The sequence below is a fragment of the Petromyzon marinus genome, chromosome 45, assembly GCF_048934315.1.
Source record: "Petromyzon marinus isolate PM22_M1 ecotype Great Lakes invasive population chromosome 45, UKy_Petmar_22M1.pri1.0, whole genome shotgun sequence".
Lineage (NCBI taxonomy): Eukaryota > Metazoa > Chordata > Hyperoartia > Petromyzontiformes > Petromyzontidae > Petromyzon > Petromyzon marinus.
In genome coordinates this window covers 11535342-11554421 of record NC_133711.1, presented here as the reverse complement: position 1 = coordinate 11554421, position 19080 = coordinate 11535342, and the positions used below count along the sequence as shown (strand labels likewise).

Here is a 19080-nt window from a genome sequence, read left to right as displayed (position 1 = left end):
AAACCGATAAAAACCCCAAACAACGAAAATAAAACAAAAAAAAACATTAAAAAACGAAAAAAACACCCAAAAAACACCAAAAAAAGAAAAAACCCCAAAAACACCAATAAACCAAAAAACCCATAAACCGATTAATTTTCGTTTTTTTGGATTAGTTAAACTAAAAAACACTAAAAAACAAAAATATACCCAAAAAACATAGAAAACCGAAAAAAACACGAAAAACAACTCATAAAACGAAAAACACCAATAAACAAAAAAACGATAAAACCCCAAAAACGAAAATAAAACAAAAAAACATTTAAAAAACGAAAAAAACCCACCCAAAAAACACCAAAAAACCCAAAAAACGATTACATAATAAAAAAAAACGAAAATTAAACTAAAAAACTAAAATATACCCAAAAAACATAGAAAACCGAAAAAAACACGAAAAAACTCATAAAACGAAAAACACCAATAAACAAAAAAACGATAAAACCCCAAAAACGAAAATAAAACAAAAAAACATTTAAAAAACGAAAAAAAACCCACCCAAAAAACACCAATAAACCAAAAAACCCAAAAACCGATTACATAATAAAAAAAAACGAAAATTAAACTAAAAAACACTAAAAAACCAAAATATACCCAATAAACAAAAAAACGAAAAAAACCCCAAAAACGAAAATAAAACTAAAAACCAAAAAAACACCAAAAAAAGAAAAACCCAAAAAATACCAATAAACAAAAAAACTATTAAAAAACCCCCCAAAAAACTTACATTTTACTAAAAAAACACAAAAACGAAAAAATACCAAAAAAACATAGAAAACTGAAAAAAACATGAAAAAACTCATAAAATGAAAAACACCAAAAAACAAAAACAGATTTTTTTAAAAACACCAAAAAACAAAAAAAACAAAAAAAACACTAAAAACCGAAAAAATACCCAATAAACATTAAAAACCTGGTATACAGGCGAGGTAGTTAAAATATCCCGACCCTGACGCCTGCTCTATATTTGGAATGGTGCATGTCTGTCTCTCCCCGTAGTTGCGTGAAATTTTCTCCGAGTCCTCCGGTTTTTCCCCTCTACATTTATAAACAAGCGTTTAGAGTATGTGGCTGCTGCTATCATTGTCCACGTGATAAGCCACTTCGTTGAGCTATCATTTGTGGCCTGTTCGCTTCTGAAAAAAACAGCTATACAGCTCAGTGGGCCTTACCTGGTAAACTAAAAAAAGTGTTTCGTTTTAGTAAACGAGGGCCGGCAGGCGTAGAACTCTGTCTGCTTGGGAGATGTTTTTTTTTGTTGCAGGTTCATCCTCACGTTCACGCACCGCGAATTTTAAGCGTCACATTCAGAGGCGGGTCGATTGCTCTGCGAGACCGGTGTTCGAACTGGTTCCACGCTCTCCTTGGTAAGAGTGTGTCTGGGCTTGGGCTGGTTTTGTTGGGCAGTAATGTTGCATAACGAGTTCTAGTAGGGGGGGGGGGTATGAATGATCGCGTAGAGTTAAATATAGAGCGAGCAGCATTGTTTATCATAATGTCAGTGTAACGAGGCGTTGGGTACACAGTGTACACATAGTGACAGGTGTAGCAAACTCGCGCCACCTGGGTTCGCTCTCTACTCACGCAGCGCTCTTTCCTTGAACAATGCGGCCTCCCAACTAGCATGTTTATTTTTATTCTTATATGTATTACTTATAGAACCAGAATAAGTCTACATTATAGACTGCCAGTGCGCTCACTCAGGTTAAGAACCATTGCTACAGTCTACATTATAGACTGCCAGTACACTCACTCCGATTAAGAACCAGGGTACGAGTCTACATTAGTGTTTTTTGTTTTATTTTATTTTTATTCACTTTCGTTTTTACTATAATTTTTCTATCTACGTGACTTTACCGAAAGAACCAAAGAATATAGATTCTATTGTACCATCATATAAAAAAAGTTTTGCTGGCTGAAAGGACGTCATGTCTGGAGGGACGGACGGAAACGTCCAAAGGACGTGCGTTATAATGATGCTCGCGTGTAAAGCACCGCACAGTATTCACTCGCTCTCGGAGATAGAATGATTCAGAGGCGCGAGGAGGAACCACATCCAAGCAAGATGGTAGCAGCAGCCGCGTGGTGAGCTGGAACTCCCAACAATTGTCCAAGCTCTGCGGTCCTCTGTCTCAAGGTGTTATCGGCCGATTAATGAGTTTATACACGTGAGAGGACACCGGAGCACCTGGAGAAAACCCACGCGTGCGAGGGGGGACACTCTATCCCATACAGACGGAACAGGTGGAGGTGGAGTCCACATTTTTGCTGTACTGCATTCTCCTGGCGAGCCAGTTTATATACATGTGGTGCCGCGTAACAGTTTAACGAAATAGGTTTAATATTCGCCAATGTAAGAACAAATGGGGCGTGAGGGGGTACGGCTGGAAACCCTACTCACTGCACCTGTCCCGCCACCGGGTCGATTGCACCATCTTTAGGGGACGTTGCCAAAGCTTTACAGCACCAGTTGCTATGGACGAAGAAAAACAAGCGAAACAGCCCGAACCAAAGTCCACAGCTACACACAACGCACCTTTGTGTCATGAGCGTTGACTTATTTATCACAAAGCAAACAGCACATTCCTCGTCTCATTGCCCTGCACGATAAGCACCCTCCTGTTCGTTCCAGTCAAACCAGAAAAGCAACGTTGCTGAGCCTCTGGCTAATGGAGCGCAGAGGGCGTTTACGGGTCTCTGGCCGGACCCAGCTGCTGACGTTCACAAAGTGTCATAGACGCGTTTAGTGTCAAGGTCTTTATCTGTCCGGTCCACACGGCTAACTCTGTGGCTCACCCACCACAGGCCGGGTCACCTCTCAGCACCCGAGGAGCCAACAACCGCCGCCTCTCTCCACTCCTGGCTATCTCTGCATGCCTCGCACTGTCGAGGAGGAGTCGACCCGACTGTATCGTTTCATCATCGCGCAGCCGCCCGCCTGCTGGGTCGCCACCTGCACATTTAGGCATTCGCGGTCACATTCACGCACGCGTGCGACTGAGAGTACATCTTGAGGCATTTTCCAGTTGTCATTGAAGTCGGGTCATTTAATCGCCACTTAATATCGTGCTTAGGATTGACCTCACACACGCGCACAGCTCGGAGATCGTGCGCATCCTGGTTCCTGCGTAAGTGCCCGGGCACCTGCTTGGCAACATAACTTGGGAAAAGCTACAGCGAGGGGTCAGCAGGATCCAGGAGCCACAGCCGAGCCATGGCTGTGGCCCATCACAGCTCTCTGGACGCGTCGTGCGTCGACTGCCTGGAGCCGGCGGACCTGGGCTGTGCGCAATGCGGCCACTCGACCTGCGCGGCCTGCATGGAGCGCACGTACGGCCGTGTGGCCAACCTCACGGCCCTGCCGTGCTCGCGGTGCGCCAACAGCGGCGCCAACGGCGGTGGCAGCCACCGAGGCTCCAAGAACTACAATCGCAGATCGGGCAGCCACGGCGGGAGCCAGCGGGATTCGTCCGGAGACGCCACCGAGGCGGCAGAGGCCGCGACCCGCTGCGACATCTGCATGGAGGAGAACGTGGCCGCCGTGAGGACTTGCCTCAAGTGCGAGACGGCATTCTGCGAAGCGCACATCCGGCCTCACATCGAGCTGGACAAGTTCAGGGACCACCCGCTGGTCCACCCGTCCATCAACCTGCGCGAGCGCAAGTGCAAAGTGCACCGCAAGTTGCTCGAGGTTTACTGCAAGCGCGACGAGTGCCTCGTGTGCTCTGCGTGCACCATCGCGGGCAAGCACAAGCACCACGACGTGACCACGGTGGAAGAGGAGCACGCGACCAGGAAGGTGAAAGGGAGGCGCGGGGACGGGTGACGGGGGGAGTCGGGGGATGTGAGGGGGGCAAACGGGGGGTGAGGGGGGGCTGGAAATGGGAGGAAATTACTGCGGAAACTCGGACGCGAGCATTGACGAGTTTGTGTGGCGTTTTCTTGTCCGTTTCAGCAGCACGTTTATTTACATGAATGAAACAATGCTACGTATATTCGTTATGTATATTCGCACGCCGTTCACACAACAATTGTTTCTTGTATGTCCCTCCTACCACGTTCCGTTTGGGAGTTTCAGAGCTTGACGGACACTGGGGGACCGCATATATATAGGCATATAAGCTAAAACTAAACTATATATTTTTTTACCAGGTAAGGCCCACTGAGCTATAGACCTCTTATGAGTAGACGACCCGCTGCTATGAAACTTGTGCCTGGTTCCTTACGGTACAACGCAGCCGGGGTTCAGATTTGTATTCTCATCACGACGACCCGGGGCATTTCCAACCCTGGTTAACAATGATTCTGGACACGCGGACCACTTGCCACCCTGAACCCACGACCATTGTTTACACACCAAAGACAAAGATCCCCCTTATAGCCTTAATATACTGTTTGGGGAAAGTGCTGTAAGCGAGTAACACCTATGAAGGCCGGAACGGCACAAGAGGGGGTGAGTGGCCAGCACCACGCGTGGACGCCTTTGTCTCCCCAGTGGTGATGTCACATCGCACCAGGTACTTATTTGAGGCTGAGTCGAGCTGGGGGAGGCCAAACGCTGGTTTAGATCATCGTCACTGGTGTTGTCCGTGAACGGGAATCGAACTAGGGTGGCCGGGTTCGCAGCGCGCTAACCGTTGCACCACCGCACACCACCTCCACGCACCACCACCACGCAGTAAACACATCTGGTATTTTGTGAACAACAAAACAAATACATGTACACCTCTGGTGTTTTGTGAACAACAAAACAAATACATGTACATCAGTTACGCGAACCACTTCCCACGACCTTGCGACCGGGACCACGGCGCAAGGTTAACTTCCGCGAGGACAGCAGACAAGGATATTGGCACCACACCGTGCATTGGCTTCAGACAAACGCCGACGTTTTCACTGTTCAAATAAACCTACCATTAAAATTATAGACTGATCATTTCTTTGTCAGTAGGCAAACGTACAAAATCAGCAGGGGATCAAATACTTTTTTCCCTCACTGTATAGCTTTGGCCTTGCATGCGCTTGTGTATCCAGTGGTTGCCCGACGGGTCTACCGGTGTCACGCGAGCGGTCTGCACAGCCACCCCGATGGCATAACTTGACATTGCCGCCCAGGAATAATCTACCACCACCCTCGGCAAACACCCACGTTGCCTCTGCCTAAAAGCCAGTGCTCAGGAGCTCACCCTTTGCATTCTCCCCCCCGGCTCCCCTATTCGTAACCTGGCACCTGGGGCCCCTTCTGTTCCACGAGCCCCAGTGCCGTTGCACCGCCTGCACACTCGGTAGTTATGCCACTGGCCACGCATCGTCTCCCACCTCTAATAGCCCTCGGCCAATGAGTCATGCCATACTAGATACGGCAGGAGCTGCATGATCCTTACCTGCATCCTGATGTCACATTACACCAGGCCTGACGTAATATCATCCCCCCTCCCAACCCCCATTCAGCATCACATTTTACACTTTGCATACCTGGCTCTTAGTTTTTTTTGTATTACAGTATTGTGCAACATTGCTCTCAGGTGGCTCATTCGGCCATGGTGGCTTAGCAGTGGAGAGCAAGCAGCTCGCAATTGAGGCCGATTGCGAGTTAAAGTCGCTTTTGGGGGATGGGGCGGTTCATGAAATGTAATTCTGTGTGAAAGTCAACCTTGGATGTCCATAGGAATGTGGAATTTCCACCACTGGCTCAGGGCTGTAAACGTCAGATGAGCACTGCGTCAATGTTAATTTGAGGGGGAACTCTCTTTGACTCTGACAGGTGACTCCCAATAATACAAAGTCGATCTCAAATGATTACCAACACCTCTAGAAAGTGCTCAGTGCAGGAAATACACACAATTGAGAGTGGTTGCCGTCTCTAGTTGATGGTTCTACCTTGACACTGATTAATTCCTTTGCTTTTTCAATCCCTTGGCTGTTGCTGCTGCTGGTTTTGACAGGCGGCTTGCATATGCGGTAGTCACTTCAGTAATGTGGAATCCTTGCATTAAAAAAGTTTACTTTTTGTTAACCTAATGTGTATTGATTGTATTATAAAGCTTGTTAATATACAGTGAACTAATACAAACTATACTGTACATCACTATTTTAAATTTAATATACAGGTAAAATGTATTATATACAGTGCGTTCAATATGGGAATATCATCTGAATGTATATTAAGTATGACATTACTTACTATGAATAAATATTCGTATTTCATAAACGGTAAATAATGTTCTTCAAATTTCCAAAGAAGCAAAGACAAATCTAAAATAGCTAGTTGACTTGTGGCCGCATTTGTGGCATTACATGTTTGCTGCGTGTTCCACTTATTTGATTCTCTGCTTTCATTTCCTTAAATGAACACGAGGGAAGGTGATGGTTGAAGCCCTCGTGACTCATCTATGCGTTTTTTTGGCCTTCCTGTTGTAATTGAAGGTCACTTATTTGGGCTACCTCTTTAGGCCCCGCACCATCTTCTTTAGCCCCCGCCCAACCCTTCCTCCGGACACGGGCTTGGGCACAGGCAGTAGTGGTGGGTGCACGGATGGATTATGGACCAGGCCAGTGAGGCCAGTGCCCCAGGGCCTCGGACTACACACAGATGGGGGAAAGTCTTTCGGAAGACAGATGTCAGACTAACTTTAAAATCGCTGTCCAGTACTCTGTGGAGTGCTTGGGCAGAGTTAACCAAGGCACTGTGGAGAAATTACACCCACATTAGAGAGGCCTTTGGTGGAATGTGCAATGATGATAATGAGAAAAGAGATACTCGAATTGAGGCCGCTGGACTATGTGCTAAATTGGACACCTTAGAGATGGTGTTCATGGCATATTTCTGGGATGTCACACCTACAGAAAAGTGACATTGACATCTCTGTAGCAGCACAGCTTTTGTCTTCGTTGAGGGATTTTGTGGCAGGACAGCGAGACCAGGTTGAGGCTTTTGAACGGGCAGCCTTAAATATGACAGGTGTCTCTCAGTCATATAAGCACGATCTTCAGCGAAAGAGGAAAAGCAAAACATTTGCAGATGAGAGCTCGGAGCCAGGTGTGACACTTGAGCGGCAGGAGAAGTTCAAAATAGAAAAATTGTATGTGGTCATTGATAAGCTAGTGGCATGCCTTGAACATCGCTTGGACGCTTACAAGCGTTTGACCAGTCTCTTTGGAGTTCTGTTTATGTCAGATCAGGTGTCTAACAGTGATGTCATAGTGGAAAAGGTAAATGCACTCTCTGCTGCATATCCATCAGACCTAGACATGAACTTTCCCAACAAATTCATCCAATTAAAGTCTTTCATGTCTGACCGAGGGTGAGAAGTGCCCAACTAAATTGCTTGAGACGTTGCAGGCACTTAATCTGCAGTCAGTGTTCCCCAATGTTTGTGGCATTTAGGATTTTTCAAACTTTGCCAATGACCAACTGCCAGGGTGAGTGGATATTTTCCCTTTTAGGCAGAATAAAAATGAGCTGCGGAGTAGCATGTGCCAAACACGTCTCAGCTCATTGTCACTTATGTCAATAGAGTCAGACCTTGTCAGAGAGCTAAATTTGTAACGATCTAGTGGATTATTGTGCGAGGAGGAAGACAAGAAAGACAACAATATAGGAAAGCAGGGGGGGGGGGGGGGCTTCAAAGGCAAGGGCCTCACAGGACCATGATCCGGCCCTGGGTGGGTGGGCACAGAAGGTACTGGTGGGTGGAGAGAGGAGGTAGGGGTGGGGTGACTTTCCAATGAACTAAGTTCCTCTTAAGAGCAGTAAGATATAGATAAGAGATGCCATATTCTGTATTTTTAAAATTCGCAATGCAATTTCCCAATGTTTTTATCTAATCGGATGCATTGCTTTGTGTTTCAGAATGTCATCATCACAGCAATGGAACGTGTAGACGACAGAAAGGCGTCTTCAAAGACATATATCAATGAATTGAAAGACTCCTCTGATTCTGTGCAGGTATTTGCCCAGCATGCACCAGGGCCATAAAGCATGTTCCATTTTTGTGGGAAGTTCCACCGGTGGTGACTTTCCACCAAACTTATTGCACTCCACTCACGAGCACAGTTTGGCGACAGTCGGCTATGCTTACTCTTTGGTTCTATTCGGTAAAAGTCACGTAGGTAAAAAATAAAACAACAAAAATCACAACGTTTCGGCCACAACACAAGCGGCCTTCATCAGGTGAAGGGACCAGACTGTCTCGAGGACAGCGCTGGAGTGAAACACAGCCAAGCTCAGACCGCGACCTTTAAGCTGTGTGAGAGTAATTAAGGTGCCTTGACAAAGGAATTAGCATAAACATTTGATTTTTAATAGGCGGACTTAACATGATGAAAGGTAGGGAGAGGGTCGACCTGTGCAGGCTGGCGAGGGGGTACGGCAGCGTCCACATACTGTACCATTGAAAAATTAGATTAATGTTTGGTTCGATTTAGAAAATCTTTCCAATGGTTGCTTAATTTGAAACCATCTTATCGGTTGAAATTGTGTCTGTGTTTGTAGATCTGAATTGCCTCGTGAACAAATCTCTGATAAAAACCCGTGGGCTTGCAAAGAACCTTGGTATGGGAGAAAATTATATCGTGATCACCCACAGCGTTGTAACAGTGATCAGCTACGGCAGAAAAATTCGTTCTGCCGTGTTTCAAATCTGATTTGTGCTCGCGAATTCGGTCAGAGACATGTCGCTTCGTCTCCCCGATATAGCAATCACCGCAGGTACAACTCAATTTGTAAACCCCGGGGTACTGTAAGTCAGGAATGACATCCTTCACGGATGGGATCAGATCACGAATTTTGTGTACTGTATTTAACCGGACCTGGATCTTGTGTTTGTTTAGAATTTTGGAAATCTTTTTAGTAACGCCTGCTATATATGGTAGTGTGATGGTTTTTACCGGAGTATCAAGTGGTTGTTTCTGTATGGAGGGAGAAACTGCTTGGCGGATGGTACGGTGAGAGTATCCATTCCTTTTGAGGGCCAGGTGTACATGTTTTAATTCACTGGTCAGGTGGTGTTGGTCCGAAATGCAATGAGCCCTATGGTATAAAGTTTTGATGAGAGAATTCTTCTGAGCTGGGTGGTGGTGGTAATCAGGCTTCAAGTAGGAATCCGTGTCGGTGGGTTTCCTGTAAACAGAATGCCCCAACGAGCCATCAGGTCTCCTCTCAAATAGAACATCCAAGAATGGTAGCCTGCCATTCTTCTCCACTTCCATGGTGAATCTGATAGCGGGATGTCTGGAATTGATGTGGTGTAGGAAAAGGTTCAGAGCTGGGAGGCCATGTGGCCAAATGACGAAAGTGTCATCCACATATCTCTTCCACAGAGAAGGTCTGAGGGTGGAAGTCTGGATGGCGTCCGATTCAAATTTCTCCATGAAAACATTGGCTATCACTGGTGACAAGGGGGAACCCATGGGATTACCCTCATTTTGCTTGTAGAAGGAACCATTCCAAGTAAAGTAGGTGTTGGTGAGGCAGTGCCTGACCAGAGTAGGTACCTCGGGGTTTAGTCCATGTTGTACCAAATTTTCAATTATATCAATGGTATCAGGTACCGAGACCTTGGTGAACAAGGATACCACATCGAAGCTGACAAGGATATCGTCAGGGGACAGTACAACGTCATTGACCATAGAAACCAATTCGGCCGAGTTAAGTACTACTGAGGAGGTCTTGCCAGTGAAAGGTAGCAAGGTATCCAACAGAAAACGTGCCAGCTTATAGGTAGGGGAGTTGATCGTGGATACGATGGGTCGTAGTGGAGTGCCTTCCTTATGAATCTTTGGAAGACCATAGAATCTAGGTGGTCTTGCAGCAGAAGGTTTTAGGAAGGGACATTTAGTTGGTTCGATTAGGGAGGTCGAACTTGTGATGATCTTGTTGGTTTTTATAGTTAGGCTATTGGTAGGGTCATTTTTTATTTTTGAGTAACTATCATCATTGAGTAGGTCCTGAATTTTGTTGTACGAGTTTTTATCCATTATTACAGTGGCATTGCCCTTGTCGGCTGAGAGGATGACTATATCATGTCTCTCTTTTTAATTTCGCGAGTTTAGAGCGTTCATCTTTGCTGATGTTACTAACGGGTTTCTTAGCATTATTAAGAATAGTAGCTATTTCAGCTCTTTCGACGTCTGCTTGGATGTGCCCTATACCTTTGAGGGCTACATCGACCTGAGAGATAATATCATCTATCGGTATATGTTTTGGGGTGACAGCGAAATTTAGTCCTTTCGCCAATACTGTTTTCAGATTGTACGAAATCGGGGTGCTACTCTGATAACAATTTTGTTAACATCTAGTTTTGTGATCTGTGGAACCGGGGTTTTCTTTGATAGGTGGTTGAATTTAGCAATTAGGTTAGCTTTGCATTTGATTGAAAGTGAATCGGCAGAAGAAGCAGTCATGTTGTCTACGTGGTTCCAATCAGAAGGTGACATTTTTTGTGTTAACGTTAAATGAGCTTGTAGGAGAGTCCTGTCTAAAGTATCGAGTTCAAAACGGAGTAGTCTTATCCTCTGAGAATAAAGAGAGGCTGGCCTTAAACAGAATCTGTTTAGAATTCGATGAGGACACAGCAGCAGAAGTGAGTGTGAAGGCGATGGGTATTACCTTGTGGTCGCAGCATCTTTTGAGGAAGGTTAGCGTCTCGATGAGCTGTTACTTCTTGTCCCGTTGTCTGTTAAAAGCTCTAACAGATCGGTGAAAACCCTCCCCGTAGAGGCCATCAATTCTAGATTTGAAGCTTTCGTGACTGCCAGGATCCATACTCTTTGGTTCTATTTGGTAAAGCCATGTAGGTAAAAAATAAAACAAAAATCACGACGTTTCAGCCACAACACAAGCGGCCTTCGTCAGGTGTAGGGACCAGACTGTCTTGAGGACAGCGCTGGAGTGAAACACAGCCAAGCTCAGACCGCGACCTTTAAGCTGTGTGAGAGTAATTAAGGTGCCTTGACAAAGGAATTAGCATAAAAATTTGCATTTTAATAGGCGGACTTAGCATGATGAAAGGTAGGGAGGGGGTCGACCTGTGCAGGCTGGCGAGGGGGCACGGCAGCATCCACATGCTGGTGGTGTGAAAAGGGGATTTTAAGCTATGAAAGTTTGGGGTGCCACTACTTGAAAAATATACTGTACCATTGAAAAATTAGTTTAATGTTTGGCTCGATTTATAACATCTTTCCAATGGTTGCTCAATTTGAAACCATCTTCTTGGTTGAAATTGTGTCTGTGTTTGTAGATCTGAATTGCCTCGTGAACAAATCTGATAAAAACCCGGAACAAAAACTGACACCTTTATTCAAGGCATCATGTTTGCAATAACCACAACACAAGCAGTCAAAGGAGGTCTCATAATGTAAATGCTCACCCCGAGCCCTCAATACTCTGATAGTGCGCTGTTTTTGAGTTGTACACCTTTTGGCGTCTTCTGGTCCAACACCAGTGGAGACCAGGCTCTAAGAAAAGCCGTCTCGGGTGTGGACCAATCAAATTCAAGGACAGTGCATATTATTATCAGAGTTGTCTCTTTTGTTTGCATTTTGACTGCTTGTGTTGTGGTTATTGCAAACACGATGCCTTGAATAAAGGTGTCAGTTTTGGTGCCAGTTAAAAGGGTAAAACCTATTTCTATATCTTGTTGCTGGCAACGGAGGTCTCATAATGTAAATACAGGAGGTGTTAAGATGATCGAACATCATATTGACAACACCTATTGCAAGGCACCGAGTCTACATCAAACACATATGCTTGCGGTAAAACTTGCAAACAAACGTGCTTTGATAACGTATGCAGTGTCTTCGAAACTAATTGGCCTACACCAGAGCTACAGCTGCCTTTATGGCCTCGTCTGGCCAGTGTTAGGCATAACCGCTCCCACACTCGGGGTCTATTTGGTGTTTGAACATCAGAAGACCTCCTGTGTTAATGCCGGAAAAGGTCAAGAGTGTTCTCTTTTTTTCCTCCCATAAAACGAAGTTATGATCCGTGTCCTCATTCATCCCAAAAAATGTGACCGTCCGCTGTCATTATATCCTGCGTGCAGCAATCTTCCTCGACGGTCCTGTCGAAGGTCAGCCAGAAGTACGACCACATGCGGCGCCTGCTGGACGACGAGGAGCGCCAAGTGATGGGCACCGTCAATGACGAACTGCGCGAGGTGATGGCCCAGCTGCAGGCTCGCATCGAGGTGCATGAGCGCTACCTCAAAAACGTCTCCGAGACGGAGGCGCACATGAGGTGGCTCCTGAAAGAAGAGGACTCGCTCACCTTCCTGCTGGTAGTTACCCCCCCCCCCCCCACATTTCACAGCACATGCGGTACTCGCTTTGGGAAATTGACCGTAATTATTTTTTTATCTTTCTAAATGCCATTGTCGATGTCTTGCTGCTGGCCACAACGAGAGGGCTTGAGGAGAGATAGAGAGATAATTAGTGTGGTTTTGCTGTTCCTCCTCCGCTGGAAGAGCACAGACAACAGTGGGTTCACTATACAGTCCGTAGTTTGAGTTACATGGCCGCAATCGCACGACTGTGGCTTGTGCCTTTTAATATTCTAATTTAGAGGTCTGCTGCTGGCCATGACGAGAGCGCTTCAGGAGAGACAGAGGGAGAGAGTCATTTTGCTGTTCCTCCTCCTCCGTTGAAGGAGCACAGACGGCCGTGGGTTTACTATACGGTCCATAGTTTGGGTTGCATGGCTACGATTGCATTACCGTGCCTTGTGTCTTTAAATAATCCATTTATGGAGAAGATGTACGCACCATAACCTGTCGATGTACTGATGCGGTTGATGGTTCCACCAGGGTCTTCGGTCAGAGGCGGTAGCCTCCTCACAGTGGCTCCACTTGTGTTGTGTTTTTACGTTACCTTAAACAGAGCTCACACCATCATCTCGACGAATTTGACGTTACTAATGTGAATTGTGTAAATACATCTAAATATTGCACTGTACATCCATATCATTAAACAGGGTGGAGCAGAGATGCAGTGATTTGCGCCACACGCTACCTGGCACCCTGAGTTTGATTCCCAGCCACGGCTAACATCGGTGGCGAGTGATATCAGAACCAGCCTTTGCCCCCCCACTCCACTGCCACGTAATCACCAGTCCTGGTGCCGCCCTCCAGTGGCCCGTGCTGGCCAGCACGGCCCAACGTCCCCCATCTCTGCCACGTGGGGGGGGGGGGGGGGGCTGCAGCCAGCAGTCAGTGGACACAAGGGTTGTAAACAAATGGAATACCGATCAGATTATCGCATCAATGGCAACTGTCCTCACTGCATTTGAAATCTGCGGCTCCGGAGCAGTGCCGGATTATCCTTGTAGCAAAAGTAGCTACATATGCTACGGGCCCCGCACTTTCAAGGGCCTCGCACTAAATGCTTTCAAGCTATCAATTCCGGTTCAGTGATTCTGCACTTGTTCTTTACTATAGAAATATACTGCCTTCAACTCTTATAAACGACTGGGTGATTAAGGTTAGCGATTTGTCGTATGATCTGGCTGTATAGGAAATGAAAAAATACAATTACTTTACTATGCAATTTAAAATTAGTGTTTTAATGTTTATATATATTTTTTTATATTCTTGGTTCTTTCGGTAAAGTCACGTAGAAGGGAATCCCTGCAGTCACGAAAGCTTTAAATCAATATTTTTTTTTAATTGAGGGCCCCTTTATAACATATGCACTAGCTTAATCTGGCACTGCTCCGGAGCTGCATGTGGCCCTTCGGCGGTCCCCCTTGTAGCTGTTTGACTATCCCCTTGCAAGCAGCCATTAAAAAAAAAACCCTTAATCTTAAACTTGATTTATCGTAAAGATAATTGATTAAATATGGCAGGGAATAATGGGTCACTATAAAATGTCTTGGTGACAACAAACTGTAAAACCATCAAACTTTACTGTTAAAGAATAACTAAGGGGCAGGGAAAATAAATAGAAGCAATTTATTCCATCACCTATTTAGTTTATTTAAGCCAGATTGTGTGTTTTGATCTGCTGCATACCTGCTGCTGTGTTTGTGTACAAGTAGCGGTGCGTGTGATGCGGCTATTGATCTAATTTTGTCAGACAAAAATAAATGCCGACCCCGGCACTGGAACTCGACAAAGACCATTAGCCACAGGAGCTGGCATAGTACTGGATACATACACTATTTGTCATTTACCGGTATTTATGCTTCTGTAGTGCCTTGGATTCACTCGGACGACAATCGCCTTTCTTCCACCGTCACTTTAATTTCCATCGTTCCGCACACACACACTATATAATTTCACACACACACACTATATATAATTTCACACACACTATATATAATTTCACACACACACACACTATATATATATAATTTCTCCTCTCCTCTCCGCGCTCCGCCAACTCGAACACTCGAATTCCCCTCAGCACCATCCGCTCATACTCCTTGTCTCCCCACACAGTCTCTTCTTCTCTCACCGCACACAGTGGTTATATCTCTACTCACCGCACACACAGTGGTTCTATCTCTATCACCTCACACACAGTGACTTGTCTATCTCTTCACACATAGTGACTTGTCTATCGCTAACTCTCCCTGTACCTACCTATACCGTAATCTCCACTCTGCTAACGCTAACTCTCGCTATCGCTATTTATTGTCCTCTGGGTTCGGCTCTCAATCTATTCCCACTCACACTTGCCGGCTTCCCCTCTTCGCATCTCTCTCTACCCGCTGCTGTCTCCACTTCTCGCCAACTCTCCCGCCGTCCAAATCACCTCGCGTTTTTATCCCCTTTCCAATCAGCCTTAATTAATTGCCACGTGCCTCGCTGGCATTTTCCCGCCAGCTCCGCACCTGTCCAACGGCCCAGACTCCGTGCCGCCGCCACTTAACGCTAACAGCCTTTCGACCAATCACAGCCCTTGTCCCTTGACTCCCTTAATTACTTTGGCTTGTTTACGCCACCCGTGACTTCATCACCTGCCCGACCTTACATGACCCACACTGTTTGTATGTACTGTATATGGCCAATTTACCCATGTGTATTTTCTACTCCACTACATCACCCCCCCCCCCCCCCGTGATGAAAGAACCTAGCCATCCCCGGCTACGCTACTCGAGTTGGAGTAGTGGAGTGAAGCGGACGCAACGTTGATAACATATATACAGAACGCACTCGCAACACATAACCATTTTGTGCAACCAACCGACATGCACCACACAACGACAATCGCACAACACCTTCATACAGAATCCCCAAACCCCCCAAAGTCAACGAAGTGTACTTCTCCTGGAATGGGTTTCTGCTGCCGGCCCATCTCCCCTGCACCGGACACCCTGCGGTAAGGGAGGGCCTCGCTTGTCTCGCCAACGAGGGGCGCTCCTGGGCTCCACCCTGTGCCCATCCCTGTCCCAGCGACACTCTGCTGGCGGGCTGTCCATCGTTCCCGGTCGGGACGGACATTGGTCCGGATCTGTGGCCATTCAGTCGGCGTCCGGTCAGCAACTCTGCCCAAAAGGGGCGATCCTGCAGGCACACGGGGGGCAGATCTCTGGGACACGCGCACTTGTGACCTCCCCACAGGTTCGTCGAACACATCCAATACAGGCCGCTCTCGGATGGGGGATGACGTGTCATATGGTAACACAAATTTCTTCAGGCGCGACGGGTGAACAAACCATGTCCGACGACCGAATTTTATTCGCACACTCTGATCCCGTAAAACCTCCACAATATCAACGGGCCCCTGCCAGGGGCGGTGAAACTTTGGGGATGTTCCCACCGGCACCATGGGGCAGTGCAACCAGGTTTTATCTCCAACACTCCACGGCTCTCGTGGCTGCTGCCTGCCGTACAATCTTTCGTTAGCGGCTTGTCTTCGTGCCGTATTTTTCAATGCAGCCTCCCGGGCTTCCCTCAGACGGTCTAAAGCCACCTGCATTGGAGCAGGCACCGTCTTAGATTTCTCTCGCTTCCGAATTCCCAATTTAACAATAGACGGCGCTTCTGGTTCCCATCCATACATTAGAAAAAATGCCGAGTACCCCGTTGAGGCATGCGGGGTCAATCTATACGTGGCCAGCGTCGCTGCAACATGCAGGTCCCAATCATCTTGAGCGGTGTTTACTTGGTGACAAAGCATGGATGTCAGCGTCCTATGCAGCCGCTCGACCATCCCGTCAGTCTGCGGGTGGTACGGGGACGTCCGGATATTTTTGGTCCCCAGCGAGTCACACACGTCTTTAATCAATTTCGATGAAAAATTTCTGCCTTGGTCAGTAAGCAATTGTTCCGGGGCCCCCTTATCCAAGACGTACCCTTTCAAGAAAGCCTCAGTGATCGAGCCTCAGTGATCGACGCCGCTGACTGGTCTACTAGCGGCCATGCCATAGGCCAAAGAGTTAAGTATTCCACCCCGACGAGCAAATATTTGTGCCCTTGGGGGGTGACGGGGAATGGACCCAAAATACCTAGTGCCACAATTTCGTTCACTCTCGAAACTTGAATCGATTGCAATGGGACACGATATGGCCGTGCCAGCGCTTTCCTCCGCGCACATTCCTGGCACGCTTTTACATGCTGTTTCACATCATTAAACATTCCCGGCCAGTACAATTCATTCCCCACTGTCAACGCGGTCTTCTCCCCCAAATGCATCAATTTCTCATGTATCTCGTTAATGAGTTTCCCCCCGCAACACCCTCGGGACGACAATACAAAATTTTTGTGCTTCCACATCCCAGCGAACAAGCAACCTCTCCGTCAAGATCAAAAATGGGCGATCCTCCGATCCCCTTGAATGAGAGGCACGCAGCCTCATCCTGGTCAGCGAGGAATCCTCTACCTGCAGTTGCTTCCACTGTTTCAATGACAACCCCAACAATCCAATTTCTGCTCCAGGGATTATCCCTGGCACTCCCGAACCTGCTGCAGCGACCGTTTGCGGAACCTCCTGCAGCGGCGGGCCGCAACGCAGTGAGCCCTCTGCGCACCGACACGTCTCAGCCGGTCCCGGCAACCTCGACAAAGCATCCGCGTTTACATGGCGCGTTCCTTTCCTATGTTGGATCGTGAAAGAGTACTCCTGGAGGGTCTCAAGCCAGCGAGGCATCTGCCCCGACGGCTGATCCACGCGCAGCGAGTACTGTAGTGCCGCGTGATCAGTGCGGATCAAAAATTCCCTGCCGTACAGATACGGTCGGTACTGCCGAACAAAATGGACAATCACCAACAATTCTCTACGCGTCACAGTATTTTTGCTCCGCCGGCGATAACACCCGGCTGCCATATGCCACCACTCTCTCGACCCACTCAACCATCTGTGACAAAACCGCGCCTATGCCCGTACCACTGGCATCCGTGTCAAGTATAAATCGCTTCGTAAAATCCGGGTATCCCAACGGCGGTGCGTCCGCCAGTGCGGCCCGCAACGCTTCGAACGATTTTTGTTCTGCAATCCCCCATTGAAACTTCACACCTTTCCCGGTCAGCGTATGCAATGGTCGAGCAATCGTGGCAAAATCCTTAACGAACCGCCGATAATACAACGCAAAGCCCACAAAGCTACGCACTTCCCCTGCTGTTCTCGGCACTGGCCATGTTCGCACACAACTTGTCTTTTCCGGATCAGTGGCCACTCCTGACGCGCTAACAACGTGCCCCAAATTCTTCACCGATGTTCTTAACAATTGGCACTTCTGTGGTTTAAATTTCAATCCGGCGCGCCGCACTCTGCCAAAAACGGCGCACAGTCGTTGCAAATGTTCATCGAAATTCCTACTGAAAATAATCACATCATCTAGATATATCAAGCATGACTCCCACTGCAGGCCCGACAACACGAGTTCCATTAATCACTGGAAGGTCGCCGGCGCGGAGTGGACTCCCATCGGGAGCACGTTAAATTGATACAATCCTTGTGGTGTCCGAAATGCCGTTTTAGGTCTTGACTCCTCATCCAGGGGCAATTGCCAAAAGCCTGACAACAGATCGAGGGTCGAAAAGATTCTGGTGCCGGACAGGGCATCCAGTGAATCATCAATGCATGGAAACGGGTACGCTTCCGCCACCGAAACTTTATTCAATTTCTGATAGTCAACACAAAAATCGCATGGTTCCATCACGTTTTTTAACGAGGACAATAGGGGCTCCCCACGGGCTGGACGATGGGGCAATAATATCTTGCTCTAGCATTTCATCAACAGATCGCCGAATACATTCTTTCTCAAGAGGACCTACACGATGTGAATTTAACCTGATCGGGGGTGCGTTTCCTGTGTCAATACGATGCTGCAACAACGTCGGTCGACCCACGTCGTATTTCCCTAAACTGAATACATCTTTAAATTCCACTAGCAACGCATGCAAACTCGACCGTTGCGCAGGCGATAACTCTGGGTTTTGTTTGTAAAGATCCCTTAACCATTCCGGATCGTCTTCCTCCCTTGACAACATTTCATCCTGTCCCGTAGCAAAACATGTTTTCGTTTCTGGACCCGGCGCACCCGTCTCGTGCGCTAACGAATAACAACCTCTTCGTGCCCCGCGTTTACAATTTGAATGAAAGGATCGCAATATGTTGGTATTATGGTCAAAGCCCCTACCACGGTGGGCATTCTCGATACAGCATTTGAGGGTGTTAACAGCACTCACTCCTGCAGCTCATCCCAAGGCAATTCCTTCTTTAACCGTAGCGGCACCAATATTTGCGATGCAGGTGGGACGCGCATGGTGTGGCTCACCACGGCCTGCACCACAGCGTTCGCCACCGCAAATTTTGAAGGTGTCCCCAAAAATTTCATACATCTCTCCAACGGTAATTCCAAACAACCTTTTTTCCACTGAAATCTTAATCGGCATCTTTCGCAAAAAATCCGTGCCCAACAAACATCGTACCGCCAAGGCCGTTGAAACCAAAACACTTCCCGTCACAATCACCTCCCCAATTTGAATTGTCGCAACCACGCAGCCCATAATGCCCAAACTACCCCCGTTTGCCGCTACGCATGGCCCTTCCACCGGCCCCAATGATCCAAGCGACGTCGGAAGTGACCGAAAAGTTTGCAAC

At 47.3% G+C, this 19080-nt stretch overlaps 1 protein-coding gene across 1 annotated transcript in view; it reads left to right on the top strand.

Annotated features, from left to right (window-relative positions):
- Positions 1 to 1936: 1936 nt before the first annotated feature.
- The window catches only part of LOC116952147 (tripartite motif-containing protein 14-like), a 28939-nt gene continuing 11795 nt past the window's right edge, over positions 1937 to 19080 (top strand). The window contains exons 1-3 of the mRNA XM_076074112.1: positions 1937 to 3835; positions 7889 to 7984; positions 12081 to 12314. Of these exons, the coding sequence (XP_075930227.1) occupies positions 3251 to 3835; positions 7889 to 7984; positions 12081 to 12314 (915 nt within the window). The 5' untranslated portion in view covers positions 1937 to 3250. The remainder of the gene's footprint in view (positions 3836 to 7888; positions 7985 to 12080; positions 12315 to 19080) is intronic.